Genomic DNA, 21,269 nt, shown 5'->3' with positions numbered 1-21,269 from the left:
GAAACTTTCCTGTTTAAGTGTTTCAAGTAAGAGTTTTCCTCAAGGAAAAGACAGAAACATAAATTGTGTCTCTTGAAGACTCACAGCCCAGCAGGCCAGTGAAAATCAGCCCCGGTACATTGTTTTGAAGGTGCCATTTCCCAGTGCAGACGGGTCTCTCGACACATCATTGGTGCTGAGAGGGTGATGCTGCTCCCCTGGCTGTGCCGTGATGTGCTGCTGGTCCTGCCCTGCTCCAGCACTGGGGTGCTCTTACTCTGCGGTAAGCCAGGAGGTGGTTGGCAAAACCAGTGAATTGGAGCCTCCCAGTTCAGCTCCCTGACCTGGTTCCGTGTGGAAAGAGACAGACGATTGTACAGGCGAAGGGATGAAAGCAGGAACATCCTCAGCTGAGCGCGAGAAGAAAAGTGAGATGGCTCCTTAGGTAAGAGGTGGACTCAAGCTGCATTGTTAAACCACAGCCTTATTCTCAGGATTTGAAAACAAGTCTGTTCAAGGGAGCGTGACTTGTGTCTTTGAGCATCAGAAGTTGGAGCTGCAGTTTTAGACGAACTTACTGTTCTGCTTTGTGTCTTTCCCCTTTGTAGCTGTGCTTGGTTTTTCTCTACTTTACTATAAAATTCCACTCCGTTGGAGCTTTATCAGCACTTCCTTCACATCTATATTCTGTCTTACTCCCTTTGTATTGGTTTATGTCAAATTTAATGTTTTTCCTTCTTTATTACTGCATTTGTGACCTTTATCTTCAAAATAAATAAATACAATTAATTCTTCACTTGCGTATCATTCCATGGAGAATTCAAAGGTTGAAATTGCCCAGGGTCAGCGATACTTTCTGAATCTTATACCTGCAAAGTGCAATATTATCATTTCCTTTTCATAGGGTGAGCTATCAAAAAAGCCACATTAAAAGGAATGACAGTAGGAAGGAAGTTAACTTTTCCTGTAGTTTCACCTCTGTGTTCGAATTTCATTGCATGGGCAGACCACTGTTTTCCAGCATTTAACCTCTAGCCCGGTGAACCTCAGGGGACAGATTGCAATCCATTTTCTGCTGAAATCAAGCATGAAATTTACTAATCCTGTAATGAGAGAGAGTCAATGAATATCATTGGTATCTTTGTGGATAAGGCACCTTCACACTGCACACCCAGGCTCCAGGTTCTCTGCTGCTCTTGAACAGTTGGAGGAGTTTCTTCTTTGAGTTGTAGGGGTGAACAGGTGCCTTCTGTCATCAGGCACTGAGTACTGTGCTCAGTATAGGATGGAGAAAGTCAAAATAATTTGTCAAGTCTAACAGGAAAGAAAAGGCCTGTTTTCCTGGGTGTCAAAATATTTCAAGAGCTAAACATAGTAATAACCCATCTGAATTTGAATAAAAACATAGTAAATAGAATTTAGAAGAGGGGAAAGCACAGGCTTCAGTCTAAAGACTTGCTAGCCTTGCTAATATTTCCCCCATGTGCAAAAACCAGAACTAACAGCCAGCGCGTGTGGCTCCTGAGCCTGCTGCAAGGGCTGGTGTCTGTGGCCCTTGCATCAGCAGGGAGGGAGACCTGCTCACAGGACAGAGCCTATCGCTCCCAAGTAGAAAAAGAGTCGGCAGAAAATGCAGAGATTAACTAAGGATAGGTGGCAGCACAGGCTGTGGTTGCTGTTTTAATAGTGGTTTTATTTGTTCTAAATCACGACTTCTGGGTAAATCACGTTCATCCAATTCATATGCAGAAGGATACACTTCTTGATTCTTCAGAGCGTTAACATTGCTGGGCTTTTTTTCTTTCCCCAAGCAGAGGAACTGTGGAAGGAATGTGAAAGATGTTGTTTGGAAAGCATTCTGCAAACCAGAATGTATTTAAAAAACAGTCTTTGAGAAATAAATCACTACCTGATGATGAAGACAGCTAAGCTGGGCCAAGAGTCTTTCGTGTGCCAGCACACTCTCACGTGACAGAAGTTATATTGGAAGCTGGCAGTCTGTGGAGCTTGCAAGGCTGAAAATGTCTAAAAATTTTCGTATACTTTAAGTAATAGGTAGATAAAAATATGGCTTTGAAACTTTTCAAAATCTCTCTCTGTAGGGCATTGTGATCCTAACTAAAGTCACAGTCTTTTACCTATGGTATACTCAAAAAAAACAGCCCTGAAGTCTAGAAGCCCAAATTTTACACCACCTCAGTTCAATACAGATAAAGTGCTTAAGGACGAAGAAATTCTAGGGATGAATTTGGATTGATTTCAGATTTATAGCAAAGCTTGAAATCAGAGTTTCCTAATAGTTCTAGGCTTCGTTGTGAAAATGGTGGATCCAGCATTCATTCCTAAGCCAAAGTACTGAATCACCAAATGAGTACTGGAGGTGTCTGTCAATATTAAATATTTGCAAAGTTATGGCACATTAAGGCTGACATAAGCAGTAAGTGTAAAAATGTGATTAATCAAAGGATGAATTACCGCTCTGAAAGAGAAATATGAAACTCAGGCTGGATAAGTAATGGACAAGCAAAGAAAGAAAAGAGAATTCATTGGCACTCCTCAGTCGGATAGTGAATTTACTGTGAAAATAAAGTTTTTAGGCATTTCACTGCAGTCAAATTAAGCCCAACAATAATCATATGCATCTTATACAGTAAAAATGCTGGACCTATGAAAATACAGTATAATCTTGCATTTCTCTAAGCAGAGAATCGCAAAGTAAAAATAGATTCCTTGTCAATTCCTGTGTCATGGTCCAGCATCATTTTGCATAAATGCCTGGAAAGTCCCAGTGCAAGCAGCTGATCTTTGGGTTTGCTCCAAAGCTGCTGAAGTCAGTTTAGTTTCACTGGCTTCATTTGGCTTTGTAGGGGCAGGTTGATTAGCAAAGAATTTGGGACAAAAAGGAGGCCATCAAGTATTCCAGCGTATAACCTTGGCTGTCACCTTGTTCTCTGTCCCCTGGTGCGGTGGTGGTGAGGGAGTTGAGTACGAGAGGCTCAAATGCAGCTCTTCCATTGCCGTTTATATCCCGTATGCTGGATGAACAGGACAGAACTGCGTGCTCCTAGAACTGAAATAGCTCTGCTAAAGCTTCTTCCCCTTCTGCCTCACACCACATCCCCACCACAGAAGAGGCGATGCATTAAGCGAGGGGGAGGGAGCAGGAGAAACCCTCCTCGTGTCCATGCCAGGAGGATGAGGCAATGCCAGCTGCCTTGAATCTGCAGGCTCATTCTGACAGCTCTTCTGTGAAGATGGGGCCAGAAAGGAACAAGATTCTCCTCCTGTCTGAGTCTGCCCACCCAGCTCCCCCAACCAAAAAATGCCCAAATCGTGTGATAGAGCAATGTGAGAAAAACTCTAACTGCACATCTCTTCAACAGGCTTTTCTGATAATTCGTCTGGATCCCAAATACGTGTCCAACCAAACTGGAGTTTACTTTCTCTGATGCTCCCAGCTCCCCAGCTCCCACCCAGCTCCCCCAACCAAAAAATGCCCAAATCGTGTGATAGAGCAATGTGAGAAAAACTCTAACTGCACATCTCTTCAACAGGCTTTTCTGATAATTCGTCTGGATCCCAAATACGTGTCCAACCAAACTGGAGTTTACTTTCTCTGATGCAAGCTGCTTTCGACTCCCCAGTGTCCTCCGTGAGATTCTGGTGGTCAGGAGTCCAACAATCTGTCACTAGGTGGGAAAATCACAAGTTGGGGCTGCTCAATTATAACGAGCCAAACCTCTGCTAATCTGCAGCATCGTGTCTCCGTGGGCTTCTGGGAGCTCTGTCAGTTTGCATTAGCTGAGGACCTGGCCTTACGTAATTAGATGTTTTCACACTCTTCTGGTGACATGCCCTCCTCCGACAGTCTGAATTACAGCCTGTCGTGGTTTGTAAAGAGATACGCTCGTGCTTGGGAGGCAGCAGGACTCACAAAACCCGCAAATGCACGTGTGCTATTAACATGAGATTTGGTAAAGGAACGTATTTGGGATTTGTTTCCATATTTGGAAATGGCAAAATGCACTGAAAGAAGAGAGCAGTGATCCGGGCATGCTGGAGGACTCGCAGAGGCCTTGCTCACCAAGGGGCAGGGGGGTTCAAGGCTCAGCCGCAGGCGCTGGGGGTGCTCACGCACTGGTTTGGGCTCACCGAAGGCCCCATGGCCTCCTGTCTCTGAATTACCATTCTGACCTAATTTTGGTGACATTTTCATGTTATCATGCAAGCCTGTAGAAATCGTGACACCACTGGCAAAACTGTTGAATAAATTTGGTTATAATGTTAGTATTGTGAAATTTGGCCATGATGGATATGCTTAGGTCTTTGAAGAGTTTAGCTGCTTCTGGCAATTTTGTCTTCCTTTGGAATGACAGAGAGGTGTTTGCCTTAACTTAGGGATTTAAGAAATGTCGTGCCTAGGTAGCATTTTTAAAGTGCATTTCCAGAACAGATTCTGTGTCATCTTTAACCCGAGGATACAATTTTGGAACAATGAATCACTGCTTGTAAGTACTATGGTATGTTCTAGCTGTCCCACTGTGGGAAACTGGTGGTTTTTTCCTCTTTTTGTTTTATATTTGTTTATGTTAAGATCACTTGTCACTGACGTTAGAGAACTATCAGGTCACATTTAATCCTCTTTATATCTCTTCTGCGCCACTGAGTCCATTGTTTTGACTTAATACAATGTTGACATTTGCAAGGAGTCTACCAAATCCCAAAGTTTAAATTTGTTGTTGTTGTTGTTAGGACATCAGATTATTAATTAAAAAAGGCAAAGCCCCAAACAGAACCTCATATATTGAGGCTGCTTTGTGACCTCTATGCTATCGGTGACAAATTGTGAGATGCTTTCAAGTATCCTTGGAAAGAATGGGGAACGTCAGCTGACCCCCTGTCTCCTTTGAGGAAGTTCTGATCTTCCGTGGGCTGCTTCATGGAGGAGTTGTCAGCACTCAGAGAAGGTAACTGGTCGTGAATTAGAAGGTGCTGGAGCACCTTGAGTTTTATCAAGCTGGAAATTTAGGTTTGGAAATTGCATCGTGATGCTGTAGTGGCCTTGTACTTTTGACTACTTGTAATTAGCAGAAGGTGACCTTACAGCTTCGCCGTGGTGCTGCAGTGCTGTGAGGGAGCAGCACACAGGGAGGGAAACACACGTTGAGCATCGTGTCGTAAAGCTGCCCGTTTGGCACAGTGCTACCTTGCCAGCCTTTTGTCCACCCTTTTCAAAAAAAAGCACTAAATGAAGACTTCTAAACTTCAGGGTCTTTTGGCCAGCCACCCAGTGAATATCTCTGTAGGTGTTCTGTCATACTGATCAGAAAAAAGTCCTTCCTTCCTGGCGTTGCCCACAGGAGTACAGCCTGCCCAGAGGAGTGCAGGCTGCTACAGGTTTGATACGGGGAGTCCTGCTGCGGCTCAGTAGCTGGTTTCCATAAGCTTCGTTAACATCCGTGCACGTTGGCTTTGTTCGTGTTTCCCCGCCTTGCAAAGTGGGGGCAGAGCAGAGACAGAAGCGGGCAGGCAGCTGCCTTTGGGCCAAACCCTTCAAGCATTGCCTGTAGCTCAGATCGCTCCATGAGCCTGGCCTGGTCCCTGACAAAGAGATTTCCTTTTCTTGCTCCCGTTCCTGCTGCATTTGGCGAGAGGTTCAAGGGACAGCTACAGAGAGCAATATGGTTCATTCTGGGAATAGACTTCCTCTGTCAAGGGTACTGCAAGGGTACTCCAATGTACTATTTACGATTTTTGGTGCTGCTTGAATCGCGAAAGCCCTAGACGGTGCCGGAGGGCAGGGCGTCACGCTGACTAGGCCCCGAGTCGTGGGCTTCCTGGTCCGTGGGGAGGCAGCTCCCTGCCGTGCTGGTGTCCTCCCCGAAGCTGTTCTGGGTGACAGCTGAGCCTGTGGGTCCTCATCCCCTGCCTTCACGGAGCCAGGGACTTCCTCAGCATCATTCCTTCGCGGAGGAATGCGGAGCAACTGGCCATCTTTGTAACCGCTGCCAAGAGGTGGTCAGCGTGCTGCGCCACAGCCGAAGGGTTTGAATTCCAGAGCTACACAGATTGCCTGAAAGGCTCGCTCCCCACAGGCTGCTACCGAGCTGGTGCGTTGCGCTGCTCTTCCTTTCGTGAGCTGGAAATATTTCCGTCGGTGCGGAGAAATGCCCTGTGGTTCCTGCGGAGAAGCGTGGTGTTGGGAGCAGCGAGAAGACGGTGTCCCTGTGCGTGCTCCGGTGGGAGGGAGCACTGGGTCAGAAGAAAGGCCAAAGGAAAGAACAGCTGGAGACATCTGATCTGTGTTAACAGGGAAGATGCTGAGCCCTGGCACTGGAGAGCTGAGGTGATGAGAATAGCTCATGAGTAGCCCATGCAGCAGGCGTGGGCAGAGAACACTGATTCTGGGCTATTCACAACAAAATCCTTGGTCAGTGAATATTCTCCTTCACCAAGTACGTCCAGAGGGGAGAACAAAGCAAGAAGTGATGTTCCCTTTTATTCTCAGTGCTAGTCTGCAGGAATAATTAATGTTTGAGAGCAAACTGAACTTGGTGCATCTCAGAGCCAAGTCCCCGTCATGGCTCAGGGTGGGTTGGGGCTGCCCAGAAGCGTGGGGCAGAGGGGAGCAGAGAGCTGGAGCTCATCAGCGACGTGTCCAACGGTGCTGCCGTGTCTGAATCCACCACGGGAAGGGGTCACAGCTCCAGCCTGCACAGGACTGAAGCACCTCTCATCCCGATCTTGGATTTTCTTCCTTTTCTATTAACATTCAGCCAAAGTTGGTTTCAGGAAAGTTGTCTCCCAGTCTGCTGAGCTGCCAGCCTGGGCTGGTACGGAATAAAAGCCCTGCCCAAACCGGCAACACAGATCGGGCTCTTTTCTTTGGGCTTTAGGGAATTTAGAAAGGCATTCTGTGACTCTGCAGCTGAGTCAGCACTGGTTGGATATGAATGTGATTTCTGTGGTCAAACTTGGCAAAAAGCTCTAATGTTTAATGTGCCAGTCAGCTAAAAACATGCTGCTGTGTGAGAGATGATGCAGTGGCATTGTGTGGCTTGGTTGGGATTGCCAGAATGGATACTCCAAAAGTATCAGAAGAAGCTTTAATATCCCTGTTTACATAACATCATGTTGCTTGTTTCATGCTTCATTAATTTCTGCAGCAAGCAGGCTACATCCTAAGAGCAGGAAACCTCTAGTCCACCCTGAATTATAAAAATAGCCGGTGATCTCTCTTGCTAATTTGATTAAAGTGGCTACGGCAAATGAGCTGTGTTTTATGCAGTACTGCCCGCTCCACTAAACAGAGCCTCCTTCAGGTGGGCATCATTTGTTTTAATCCCACTCAGCCAGGTTTGGATGTCGTCTGCTAAATAGCCTTAGTGGGTGAATCAGGTTGGTGAAGTTGTCTCCAGGTGAGCCCAGCACACAGCTGCGTTGGCACAACTACCAGCTGTGTTGAACTTTGGGGCCAGAGGAATGACAAGTGTCTCGGGGCAGGACCTTTTAAATACGGTCCTATTGCTAAATCTCTTTTCCTGCAGAGTGAAACCCTCCTGGGCTTGCTGCAGGTAGGAGCCCCAGGAGTGGCTTCAGGAAGATATAACTGTAGAGTCAGGTTTGCTGCCTTAGTCATGGGAAGGTTTTTTCAGAGAAGCTATGCTTACGTTTAGATTCATTTTGACACTTTAATCGGACTGGGGAAAAAAGGCCTGTCAAGCTGTTTTTATGAGTTGTTCAATAATGAAATTTTCTCCGAAGCAAGTAAAAACCCTCGGAAGGAAGGTTTTAGGATTGTACTTTAAAGTGTAAGCTCAGTGTATCTACGCTTTTTCTTAAGGGTGTTTTATTTGCTTCTGGTACTAATTCAGGAATTAGTACAAAGGCCATTTACATAAATGAAAACAGTTTTATTGACTTTGATGGGATTTGGATCATGCTGCACTAATTAAACAGTAAAGTATCCATTAGCAGTGAAGAGAACAGAAGAGAGAAGAGCCAAATACTGTTGTGATGAACCCTGTGTAGCTGAATGAACTGCAGCCAGTCTCCATAACTTCACAGATGAGCTTTTCCATATTTCCCTGCCTCAGTCTTTTTGGAACAGGTACAATTGTGGATTTTTAAGGGAACTAAATGTATGAAGATCCTTATATTTGTCCTGCGTATTAGAGTTTCAGTAGACGCACTTATTCAACAAAGGTAACAATAAGAAAAAAATGGGAAGTGAGGTGTGACAAAAGGAAAAGGTATGCTTTAAACAATATTGAAGACATACTAGTGATGCATGCTTACTTTGCTTCAATGTTTTTGTCAGGTTTTTACGGAATGCCCAGGGTTCCTAGATTCCAAAGAAAAGCAAAAGGTTTTTTTCAGAACCAATGCTGAAAGTAGAAGGTAAGGGGAAAAGTTCTTATACTGCATACCTGGAAGGTCTGTGCAAAAAGTGGTCGAGATTAAAAAGAGAAAAAAGTCTGTATTGGAACCAGCCACAGAATCAATCTTGTACAGACAGATTGAAAATACAGTAATAAACACTGAATTTATGTGTGCTGCTGGATGGATGCAAACATGATCTGGCATTAAAAAATAGTGTTTTTTGGTCCTTTTGCTGTGATCCATTTTGCTTGGGTGGCAGCAGTAGCTCTTGGATTCTGTAGCATACAGCACTACTGAGATGCTGGGGTCACCCCTCGAGCAAAAACCATGTACAGGGTGGTGTTATGACAGTAGGATGGTCAGGAAAAAAAAATTAAGCCAGTTGGATGTGGTGTAATGCAATTGTAAGCCCATAAGCTGAAGTTTGGAGGAGACTGGGAGCCCATCGGTGTTTTAATGTCAGTTAGCTACACCTGACTCCATAGGCATCTGTAAAAATACAGCCCTAAATTAGGATTTATCTAAAACCATTGTGCTGGCATTGCTGGCCTGCTGGGGTGTTTACAGTGAGCAGCAGTGAGCTCGTGCTGCTTCACAAGGTTGTTTGCTTGTCTTCAGGCTCGCTAGTGTGACCTGAACATCCTTAGGCCTCTCGTAGTCAGCAAAAAAGAGATCTCCCCTTGTGCTTCTCGGTGGTAGTTACGATAGGTATTGATGAAGAAATATGGTCTGCAATTTGGTGTAGATTTTATTAAAGTTATCAAGCAAAAACATTGATCGCGACACCATGATACAGAGCACAGCTCTCTGTGTTTGGAAGTGCAACTTGGCCTCGTTTGCAAAAATCAGGAAGGTCTCTTCACAGCTGCGGACTGGAAATATTTCAGTTGAATTGAAGGTTTGTAGATCTATCACTCCTGTGATAGCCAAAAATCCCAAACAAGTAAATGCCCTAGTAATGTAAAGCTTCCTAGAACACTCAAAATAGAAAAGAATTGGGCTCAGGCTGAACAATTCAAACTGTCTTCTGTGCTTCCAAAAATAAAGTGCTTGAAGTTGAGCCCCACCTCCCTCTCTTTAAAAAAAAAAAAAAATCTTGTCTTTCAAATCCAGCGGTTACTTAATAGAAAGTTTCCAGAAAAATCATTCCAGCTATACATTTTATGGGAGAAAGATTAATTGGAAGGAATTCTTTTCTTTTGAGGAAATGCGGGTGTGTGGGAATTGGGTCTTAAAATCAGGCCAGCGGTGAGTTAGAGAAGGGGCTGGGCAGTGAATGTGACGGCGAAGACCTTCTTGACTCTGTACAGATACAAATTTGCACGTTTCTGGCCAATTTTATTCCTGTATTAGTTCTGTTGGCCAGTGTAGGTACCTGGATAAGTAAGGTTACAGGAGAGTTGCAGGAGTAACTTTTCAAAGAACACAACTGTCCATTAAAGTAATTTTTTTAATTATAGAAGGACAATCATATGGAGACGCTGGCATATGGTAATACAGAGGTGGATTTGCTGCTGATGGACTGCAAAATAAAGCCTTTCCTCAGAGCAAAAAGCCATTTTCTATGGAGAGGGAAGCCATCTGAAATAAAACGCAAATGCTTTCATTACTTTTGGCTTCATTGTTTCTAAATTAAAGTGTTTGTCTGAGAACAAATGACAAACTAATTTTTTCCCCACCCAAAACCTAATTTGGCAACTGTTGGTCCAAGTTTTTCTTTTCCCTGTTTAATGTAAAACGTTGCCTTATGTTCCAGGCAATACAGCGTGTGTTTCCATGGCAACCTCTTCTTGTGTCTTGAACTTGTCAGCATCAAAATATGACATTTTAAACTCTGAAGCATCTACACGTATCGCTCCTTCTTTTGCCACGAGCGAGACTTGCCAAAAGCTGGGCTCTTGCAGCCAGCTGGAGCTAGGGCGAGGTGATGGAGTCAGCTATCCTTCATACAGCCTGCTTGCTTACAAAGGAGGTAGGAAGTCCTCTTTCCCTCAACTCAAAATAAATCAAGCAACAGGACACAGATCCCTGCTCCCAGCTCAAAGGCTGGTTCACCCAACGCGCAACTCAGTCTGTTTTTTTCTTAGGGCTGTATTTCTGTGGATTCTCTGTCTGATTTTCTGCACTGTGTCTTTTTGGGTTGTCTCCTTGACTTTTCTCATGTGCACCTGCTTCTCAAGCTGTACCACTGTCAGCAGTCTTCTTGTTGGCCGGGGATGCTCAGAGTCCTGTTCAGGACCAGGTTGGATATCAGATCTCCCTGTGCTGCTGCCTTCCTTCTTACCCTAAAACCCGTGACTGGTGAACCCCTTTCAGGTTAAGTATGATCTAATCCAACAGACAATGCTTTTGCCAAGCATTTATGAAATAAAAGAATGAGGAAGGGGAATGGAAAAGACCTAGTCAGCGAGGAGGGAATTCAAGGGACGGTATTACAGTAAAGTGGAATTAATTTGCTTGGCCAGAATTAATTGTAGAACTTTCTCTTGTAGGTAGGAGGAAGCACTAATATAATTCCATGAGATGTGCTTTTACTGTCTTTCTTTTTCTGTAACGTGGTTTGGCTGCTGAATTGAACTTCTAAAATATATATTTGCAGTTATAGGCAAGCTGCCAAAAATGTGACTAATAAAAAAATGCCTATTGATCTCTTTTATAAATCCATCTTAACATTGTTCTTTGGAAGATACTAATCAATTCTCACTTATTGTAGCATTTATACAGACACCTTCCTGAAGGATAGCTCTATTTGTTCCAAACAGAAGAGGCATTAATTCTGCTCTCTGATTTTGGCTCTCAGTGTGTATTTGGATTCTCCTTTTATGAGATAGGAGGTACCTGACTTACCCAGCAGTAGTTGTCATGGCCTTAAACCCTTACTCTAATGGTGTAACTCCACGTTAACATAAAACCAGGTTAACTGCTAATTTTGTCTTGCTTCATGACTTTATGGTTTGGAGCAGGAAAAGCCTTACAGGATTGACCCTGTGCACTGTGAACGTGTGGGTATGGATTCTTTTCTCTGTATTTATTGAAAACAGATATTGCAGTGACATTTAGCTGCTAGGAATCGCACTCAAGCACCCGACCCACATATTGTTCCTTGCTGGCCTGCTGACCCACGTGCATGCACAACTCCAGTAGTGTTTGGTGAACTCTTGTGTCGGCTGTAGTCCTCTGGCCCTCATTAGGGGTGAGAGCATTTCTGGAATGGAACAAACCCTTCTGCATAAGACCTGGGAAGAGAAACAACAGAGTTGTAAACCTTGGTGATTTGTCATCTAGGGCTGGACTTGGACTCTCTTCCAAAAGCAGAACAGGTGCTGTTTGTGCTGTGGGAGTAACAATGCAACAAAAACCAGGTATAAAACTCTCCAGGCAAGTATCTGGCCATATATTACATGCCCAGCCCTATGTTTGCATTCCTGGGCTAATATCTTTATCAGGAGAGATGAGAAGTGGATGCTTGAATTTCTCCTGGACTTTCTCAACAGCTAAACGGGTACAGTATGTTCTTGGGCCAGTGCTGGGATCCAGCTGGGATGTAGCCAGGGTGAAAATAATTTCATAGTTTTATTTTGCTAATCAGGAAATGAGATAGTTCATATAAAAAGCCTCCTTTAGGAAAAATAAAAGCCTTCTAGTCACTTTGCAGACATTAATTTTCAGATAATTAATTTGTGTTCTGCTTCTGAACCAGCCAGACATTTAATACAAGTAATGCAAAGCTTTGTGCTTCCTGTGTTCCTTAAGTCCAGTTTCAGACAAGAGAACGGGCTTTTCTTCCTTTCAAAATACAGTTGTTTCTCTTGAAATTCTAGGTGCGTGAATATGCACATTGCTCTGTTTTGTTAGGTTTCTGCATCTTTTGCTCACTGTGGTATAATCCAATAACACCACCTCCAAATCCCCTTTGCAGGACTGGGGAAGTTCTGTTCTGTTGCCGCTGAGGGAATTACAGCGATTCAGTATTCCCCTTTCTTTGCCCCGATTTGTAGCAAAAGTTGCCTGGGCTATGGAGTTGTCCTTACATGAACTCTTTTAAAGCGCCTTCTTTGATCCATCTCAGTTCATTGCTGCCTCTTCTACATGTTGAGTTTCAAGCTAAATACAGCATTACCCTCTACATTCACTGCTTGGGAGTACAGGCGATCAGACTGCTTCCTCCGAAGGGCTTGCGTGTCCCGTTGGTCTGCTCTCTGACCATGGGAATCAGCTGGTTGGGGAAGAGGCGGATGAAACCCGTCTCCGTTTCCTATTTGTAGAAGCTCAGTTAACGTGGCGATGCAGTGCTGTCTCAGGAGAGGTTTGCCCAGCGGAGTTCAACGATAAGTTGCAGTAGCGTTATTTTACTTGCATAGAATGGCATTTCCATCACTTTTAAAATTGCTCAGTTGGGCTGGTACAATTGCAAAATAACAGATGAAAGTAAATCTAACAGTAATTGTCTTTTTATCAAGTATCAGGTTCATGTTTTTCTTTTTGTATTTGTGGTTTCCTTGGCTCAACTACTTGTTACTTGTTTCTTTTTTTTTTTTTGGAGCATGCTATTAGAATAATTGCACGTTAAGAGAGACCGAGAAGGTCTTAAGAGAGCATAAAAGCTACAATTCAGCAATGTTGGGTATTCCCAAATTGCTGTATTTCCTACTTTTAATCCTCTGCATAGTTACCTTACCCAGTGTGCATTGCTTTTTTCTTTGGAAAAGAAGTCAAAGATTAAAAAAAATCTTCTTAGTTTTTGGATTAAGATTTATGGAAACTACTGGAAGAGAGGTTTCCTGGAGTAGTCTGTGTATATGATTGTTTCCCTATACGTGTAACATTATATTGTATATTCAAGCTATTCCAAGTACCACCTTTTGCAAAAGACAGTTGATCCTTTTTATGGAACTCACAGAAACTGAAGATAAGTATTGATTAAATGAAATTTGGACTGAATCGTTTAAATTATTGTACATTTAAAATCCCTCAACTACTTTAAAAATGGAATAAGTTGGCAAATGGTGCTAATGCATCTCTAGAGCATATGGGAGAAATGGGTAAAAAAAAAAAGTAAACCTTACTTTCAGTACTTACAGGGAGCTTAATATCATTAGGAAAGGAAAATGTAAAACATGTGATAGCAGATGCCAGACTAACCACAATACTCGAGCTCTCACGAGAAGCCCCCTTTTCAAGCTCTACGTAGCCTTGGCCAAGACATTCTTTTTGGACTGTCAGTTCCTCATTCCTGGTCTTAAGCCAGAGGTAAATTCTCATGGATGTGGAAACTTTCAGCAAAGCCCATTCAATCATTTCTTGAATTCTCTCTCTCATCGGTGCTCCTGCCACTCCACCAGAGCTGTGTGCGCGATACAACAGCTGGCAGAGGCCTGCAGGTTGTTAGCTTGTTCTCTAGCAGTCACGGTGATCGGCTGAAGTTAGTTTAGTTTAAACTGTGAGCAACGAATATTTTTGCACATGTTCACAAAAACATTGCTGTGGTCCTTTGCCCTTTATTTTTAATATCACCGAGAGCGTTTATGGCCCTGACGTTTGATCTCTTGTACGACACAAACCACAAAATCTTCCGTAGTCATGCCTGTATCCAGCCTAATAAAGTCCCTGAGACTCAAAACAACCTTGTCAGAAAAACAAGGTTCTGAAACTTCCAGTGATGCTAAAGGCTGCAGTGGATTTTCTGAACTACCCCGTGTATGTTTGCCCTCTCTGCAATCCAGCCCAAAGTACAAATTTTAATAGAGTTATGTGGGGAACTAAAAAAGGTACGTGGCACCTGGTGGAAAGTAGAACTTCCCCATGCGTAACCTGCCTGAGCTGCGGCGAGTTTAAAGCATTCAGCTCTCTGGAGGGGCGCTTTGCACATCCTACTGGCTGCCTCTTTTGATGTGTAAATACTTTGACTAGGTACCACTGGACAGCTGGCCTGCATTTCTGCGCTGCGAGCTGCTGGCTCTCGGCGGGCCCACCTTGGAGCCTCGGGGACGTGGAGGTGTGCTGCATGGCGCTGGCCTTTCCTGAATAGTCTTCCAACCCTTTTCAGAAGGCTTTGGAGTTGTTTTAATGCTAGTCTGTTTATTTATTTATATCTCTCCTGTGCAATAGCAGTGATGAGCATCAATATTCTAGCAAACAAGGAGATGTGGAGCAAGAACTTTGAAGTGGCCGGAACTCTAGCATCAGGCAATGCGAACTGATCAGGCAACTGAAGAGCAGCTAAATTACATTTCTAGTGCTGTTTAAAGGTAATTTTCAGTTTCATTAAGACTGACTGGTTTGAAACACATTCACTTACGTTCGTCTTCCTTGAGGTTAGACAGGCTGGAGATTTCAGAGCCGTCTTCAGTTGCCTTTTGGGGAGGGGGGGGGAACCTTGCTGTTGTTTTTCAATTATATGGGTGTTTCCTTGCTTCTGTGAGATCTTCCGTAGAGGTTCAAAATGATCCTGTATTAGCAAAAGAAATTGCTCCTGCTGTTGTGCCTTTTGGTCTTTTCCTTCCTTAGGCCTTTTCTTGGCCAGCTGCTGGATTTATGTACCTGGGCAAGGTAACCAGGCAAGAATGGTGGGTGCAGAATGGATCAGTTTGGGATCCCTAATAGACTTAATTGTGCGTGAAGCTGAATGTAATTGGTCAATTACTTGCTGTGGCTTATTTAATTTAACTCACTTTCCCTGCTCTTAATGTTTTACATGGTATTCACACACTGTGTTTTGCCTAATTGACTTAAGTAATCACTTCCTATTTCCAAAAAGAAAAATGGCAAACTATGGGATTTCAAGTTAGGACTACAGTCACATTGACATTTTTGCCTCATATTGATTACAACATGTAGTAGTGGAAAAACTGATGATAAAACTACATGATAAAATGCTATCGGTATTTTAAGGAAGATCAAAAGCTAAATGGAGTTGGCGGGAGACAAATCTGGCCCCTAAAGCAGTTCTGTGTCATGGCAAGTCTCTGCTGTAATCTAGGTTTCCATTCAATGAATTGAGAATTGCAGATGGAGAATGATCTCTTCCTTAATGTAATAATTTGGGCATTCACGTTTTAGAGTCACAGAGCCAGACTTCTCAAGTTCTGAAGAAACAAAGGCTTTATTTCGGTTTGGTTGGATATTTTAGAGGTTTTCATTTAAAAAAAGGGGAAAAAAAAAAAAAAGGAGAGCCTTTTAATCTAAAGAAATAACTGCTGTGTTTCTGCTTGTTGAATGCAGAGAGACAAATTTACTGTTACTTTTTCTTTGTTTGTTTAGTTTGGGGGATTTTTTTTTTCCTTTGAAGCGCTTGTCTGCTAAAGGCTGTAATTGGCTCTGGAGAAGGCCTTTTACTTGTGTTTCCCAGTCATGGATGTCTGCACTTATCTCATTCTTGGCATCCTCCCATTTCAAAGTAAGACGTGGCAGTAAAGTATTCTGAGGCTGTGCCAAAGAGCAGATTGTTGCAGGAAAAAAAAGTGTTTCTTATATGTTATGCTGAACTCATAAGCTTCTCAGGAATTGGACTAACTCGTTTTCCCTGCACCATTGCAGGAGAAGGTAGCTACCACCCAAATAACAAGTGGCTTAGCAGTACCTCCGAGTGCAGCAGATACATTTGGGTGAAGAATAACTCAGGTCTGAGCCTCTTTACCTGTCCCATTTCCACAATGGAGCTCTCCCAGCACAGCCAAGCCAGCCACGAGTCTGACATCCCTCGGATGTGGCCTGCTGCTGAGACTCAGACACAGCTGCTGGCATGAGAAAGGCAGTCACCCTGCAAGGAGCCCTGGGCCAGCGAGGTGGCTTCTTTTGTTCCTTGATTTTCTTTTAGTGAAGGTACATTTATGAGGTGGAAGTGAAAACGAATGAGGGTAAAAGAGGTGGAAAAGCTGCTGATTTTAAAGGTGTGGTAAGTGTAGGTCGGTCGTCCTTAGCAGCAGGATTTTGCAGGAAAAGAATCCTCTGCTAGTGTCCTGTGGGATGGATTAGGGTGTTGATTAATGAAGTTAGGAGCAACTATTCTACTAATGCGCCTGGAGTTGAGAATATGGAGTACAGTCACAAGGAGAGGGCAGAGGGAGGAACTTCTCAAGTTAAACGTCCTGTGTGTTGATTCATAAACCCACACGCATTAATCTGTGGGAATTGACTTTGGAAATGGAAAGGACTGAAGCATATTTTGTTAAAGTGTTAAAGCTGGGTTGGAACAGGAGAAAGTGGTGGAAAGTCTGTAGCTGGCAAAGGGAGATTGCTTTTGTTCGGTGTCACGTGGACTGACAGCAGAGCTGGGTGTAATGTTGCAAGAGGGAAAAGTGGGACCATCTCCTCAGAATTAAACCGAGAGATGAAGGAAGAACAGTATTTTTAATCGTATTTCATCTGAGGCGTATGTTCATTGTCTCAAGAGAGATTTTGAGATTTTGTCCATATTTGAACTGGAACAAGAAAACAGTTTTTCTGAAGCTTTGGATCTGACTTGCATCCAGAGCAGATTTGGATGGGCGCCCCACCTGAATTGTTAAGGACTTGGAAGCAGTGTTCTAGTCTTGGCCTCTTTCTGGTTAAAATACATTCTTCTGCAGTGGAGCAAAAGTGTTTTTAAAAAACTCCTGGAACAGATAGGAGGAGGTTATAATCTCCAGAGATGAGATTAAGAGATGACTTTGAACGTCCTTTAAGCTGATCTACCTCGGTAGGCAGATTAGTAAGGCTTGATTGTGGGGCAGGTTTATTTAAGCTCACGGTAGTGTCGGGTAGCGAGGAAACCCAACAGCAGTGCAGGGACACATCTGAGGATGAAGACAGTCTTTGAACACAGCCTGGTTGATGTGACAAATCCAACAGTGCACCCACTAGACAAAATGGTTCTGCCTCTGATTATGTGCTTCCTGTTCTGTTAATTAGGATGTTGCTGCTCTTCCATATTTCATTTCTAGAAGTAATTTCTTAATGAGTCAGATGAAGTTTTTGCAGACATGGGAAGAAATTTGGTGAACTGGCTAACGCTTTCCTCTGATATCTGTTTTGATATCAGTTATGATTCAGCTTCCGATTAAGTGGGTCAGGGTGTGCTAGCGAGTCTGCAGTTCATGGCTAAATACTACATAGAGAGATGGCATAAGGCTAAATTCAAGTTTACCCAAAGTAATTAGGACATAAAATTATTTAGTTTGCCTTTCAGGAAGTAGACTGACTTGTTGCTGAAATGTTGCCAGCCGTAGTTTGGTTCTCTCTGTAGTTCCAGGCAGAAGAAAGCCTTCTACAGCAGATTGTACTCTTTAATAAGGTTGCATTATGCAACAGTGTGTAAACCATGATGAGGAAAGACTGGAGCAGAACTCCTTGAAATAATATAGACTTAAAATGCAAAAGAGAGATAAGCCTGCAATTAAATGCCCAAGTTACAAATACCTCTTTGGACAACAGGCTCTGACGTTAAAGAACAGTGTCTAAGAAGTTGCTTTCATGGAAGAAAAGCAGACATCCTTTACTATTGAGTTTACTTACACTGAGTTATTCATGTCTGTGTTTTGTAGCATAATTTGTAAGTATTTTGTATTTCTGATGGCATCACAGGTAACATCCGTTCTTGTCGTATTGACTTTCCTGGACAAATGGAAATAGTCTCTTTTAAGCTTTATGAGACTCTGTTAGTTTGACCAGGCTGTGTAGGATGTGCTTGGAATGTAGCAATTTGTAGACTAAGGAAAGATCATTTTTTCAAATTAAGTTATGAAAATTGGCAGCATTTCTTAATGCAAAATGTATGCTGAGTTGGATCTAGAACAAAAACTTTACTTTTAATTTGAAAAAAACAACACTTTGCATTCGTCAGAGGGGCTTCATACATCTGGTCATCATCAGAAGTGATCAGAAAATTGTATCTAAAAAGCAAAAGTTATGTTAAGTTCAGAGACTTCATTGTCATGTTCCTTTTTGGTTTTTGTGCTGACTGGAATTTTGCAGGATCAACTGTATGCATTATTATTGCTCTTAATAATAGTATTTATCTTTGGCTGTAGTTCTTCCAGAGTGATAGAGCTCTTCCCTCCCTCATCCAGGATGAAAAACGGAATTTAAATCTATGTATCTGAAAGATTGCTCAGCGCCGAGTTCCTGTTTTTCTCTCTAATTTTACTGTGGCTCTTCAGGCCTTGCTCACTGATGTCAAGCGAGGATGCCCACTGCTGCCTCCAGGCTCTGGACCAGGTCCAAAACCAAGACAGTGAATGACTTAGGTTCCGAGGTAGACGTTCCCTGTATATGAAGAGGTTTCATCTGTATGATACCTCTATTTTGTACATCTTGGAAGCTGCCTTTCAAAACCATGGCCATTCATGCCCAATTATATTTTGCCTTAAAAGCTAAGGAGCCGTTTTGCCTGTAGTAAATTACTGGATGCTGTTGTACCAGATGTGCATACACCAATTTCTCCTCTTTTGGAGTCTGTCTTTCTGCACATCTGACGAAAAGCTCTGGACCACAGCTGTCACTTGGCACTCTGAAATACAACCATCTTTCATTACAGATGGTATTTCTGACCTCAGGACCCAAATTCTGAGTGCACCCTTGTCAGCGTTGGGTTTTATGCTGTGCTCTAGGTAGTGATTTGCTAAACTGCTGCTGTGCCTTCTAAAAGCCATTTTCCTTTTGTAATTAAAAACAAAAAAAAAACAAGCCTTCAAAAGAGTTAGCTGCAAGGAAAGTATAGTATACCACAGACTCCTAAGGCTTTTGTTTTTTTTTTTTTCTTCTGAAAAACTTTGATTTCTCAGGCTTAAGTGACAACAATTAAAAGTAAGACGGGTTTTACGAAAAAAATTACATAACTCATGAGAACCATGTGTTTAAACTAGACTTTATCCTTAGTAAGAGAAACAGTTCCTATAGATAATGCAACTTGCTGCTCTGTGTCCGTGTTACATATATGTCGCTGCAGTGTTTAATTTTCTTGTTTTTAAATGATGGTGGGGTGGACTTTCTGAGATGTTCTGGAGGTCCTCCTTAGATATACTTAAGCACAGCATGCAGATAACTCTTGCTTGCTGTATGCTTTGCTAAGTGAGATAGGATGGCATTACTTTACTCAAGGATGAAGTATGGAATGTATTATTAATCTCTTCTTTAATTGTCTTTTAATTCAAAGTGCTTCTTCAAACGTGACATCAGATCTGTAGTCCTCTTGGGCTGATCACGGTAGTTGCATTAAATCTAATGGCTAATCCTGCGCCACGATTTCAATGAAATGAAAGCAAGTTGTGTATTCAAACAGCACTTAAAAATGACCTGATTTTAAAAGCTTAAATAGGGATTTGAAGAGCCTACTTACACAATTGAGTGTTTCAGGTTTATTTTAATTAGGGTTGGACAGTGCTTGCTCTGTTTTCCCCACAAGATGTGAGAGGATTTTGTACCATTGCTGCTTTCACGGAGAGGGGAAGTTCGGGAGCGCTCAGGACCCCGGCACAGGGGCAGAACCAAGGTGAGCAGAGATGTGGGCAGGGGAATCCAGTGTGCAGGGTATGGGGCCGTGCTTTTCTCTGAGGATGAGCCCTTCTGGACTTAAAAGGCTCCTGTTTCTTTATTACCACAAAGCTTTGCTCAGATAGAAAGTTGTATTTTTTGTGTTAATCTAAATCTTCTAAGTCTTCCCCTGAGCAGTGTCTTTGCCATTGAATTTTTATGGCTCCCTAAGTAAAAGGGGAAATTAAAAAGCATCTATTTGTTTACTCTAGTCTTGTCATCTGGAATAAATGTCCCAATTTATCCCAAGCCCTGCTTACACTAAGAAAGTTCACTTAGCTGACGGTAAACCAACCTGTGCCATCGTTCATTAATCCCTGTAGCCGGACAAAGCTTTCTGCTCTACCTTTTTTTCCCCTCTTACTTTGATATTTAAATGCTCTTTACTTTGGTCATGATGGGTGTTTTTACTCTGTCCCCTGAGGCCCCTCATGAAAATGAGATGTTGCATCTCAGAATATCCTGTTAAGCAAAACTGCCTGAAGAAAATCCAGATCCGTGTTTTATGACAATAGCTGACTGTGCAGTGGGGAACATGGGTCCCTAAGGACTCGCACGCTCCTTTACCTTCTCCTTTGATCGTGCTGAAACAGATGAAAACTTCCTTTTATTTTTAATTACCCTTCTCCTGCTCTGCTGTAGTTTGAAAGAAGATTTCAGAAAGGCTTTAAATAAACGATATTAAAAAGACCACAACGAGGCGCTGCCAAATCCACGTCCCTCCCGTTGCCTGGGGCCTCCCGGAGCATCTGTGCTATTAGCGTGAGGAGCGGAGAAGTCCCGGCTCACGGGAGACACCAGCAGCACAGCATCGCTGCAGGTCACTGCTGGAATTTTTTCTCCTCTCTCCTCTTGGTGGATTTTGCCTTCTGGCTTTGGGAAGCAAGATTTACCTCTTTTGTGGCGGGGGTGGTGCCTCCCACTGCCAAAGCCATGAGAAGATGAGAGCGCGAACATTTTGCCCCTTACATGTATCTGCATACCCTGCAGATGTGTTTGGAAAAAAAGAGAGGCCCAGGAGCATCGGAGGAGCCTGGGAACTGAAAAACCGTTTTGTTAAGAGGCTGATTTATGGCTTGGGCAGACAGTTGTGGTTGTAGGCTTAGGCAATGGGCTTGCTGTCCCAGCCAGTGCATTTGTGCCTACAGCTGTTTTGATATATCCTGATGCTTCCATCATGACTACAAATGCACCATCTCTTTCTTCGCTGCTCTGCCAGCTTACAACTGGAGAGAAAGTCTACCTGAAACTTAGAAGAGACTGATGAAAGAGGGAGGGATTCTTCTCTCTCCAGTTATCCATTTGTTTCTTGGCTTTGTGTGTGGTTTCTCCCCCCACACTGCACTGAGATTTGCAGGCAGTTTCTCCTTCTTGTTCTTCCTCCTTTGATCCTTCTCCAA

The 21,269-nt window shown here is 43.1% G+C and overlaps 1 protein-coding gene across 7 annotated transcripts in view; it reads left to right on the top strand.

Annotated features, from left to right (window-relative positions):
• ADAMTS2 (ADAM metallopeptidase with thrombospondin type 1 motif 2) overlaps positions 1-21,269 on the top strand; it is a 245,481-nt gene that overhangs the window by 72,771 nt on the left and 151,441 nt on the right. The window contains exons 1-3 of one of the 7 annotated variants that reach the window (XM_083798407.1): positions 7,614-8,089; positions 8,300-8,379; positions 10,118-10,333. The exons of 2 other annotated variants lie outside the window; for them this stretch is intronic. In XM_083798407.1, the coding sequence (XP_083654533.1) occupies positions 10,289-10,333 (45 nt within the window). In that variant the 5' untranslated portion in view covers positions 7,614-8,089; positions 8,300-8,379; positions 10,118-10,288. Of the gene's footprint in view, positions 1-7,467; positions 7,554-7,613; positions 8,090-8,134; positions 8,380-9,155; positions 9,260-10,117; positions 10,334-21,269 lie in introns of those variants that run through there. 4 more of the 7 variants (XM_083798408.1, XM_083798409.1, XM_083798411.1 and 1 more) reach the window with 4 other exon arrangements.

The sequence above is a fragment of the Anser anser genome (assembly GCF_964211835.1).
Source record: "Anser anser genome assembly, chromosome: 14".
NCBI classification, from domain to species: Eukaryota; Metazoa; Chordata; class Aves; order Anseriformes; family Anatidae; genus Anser; species Anser anser.
Note: the sequence above shows the minus strand (reverse complement) of the source record. Positions and strands in the feature narration are given on the sequence as shown.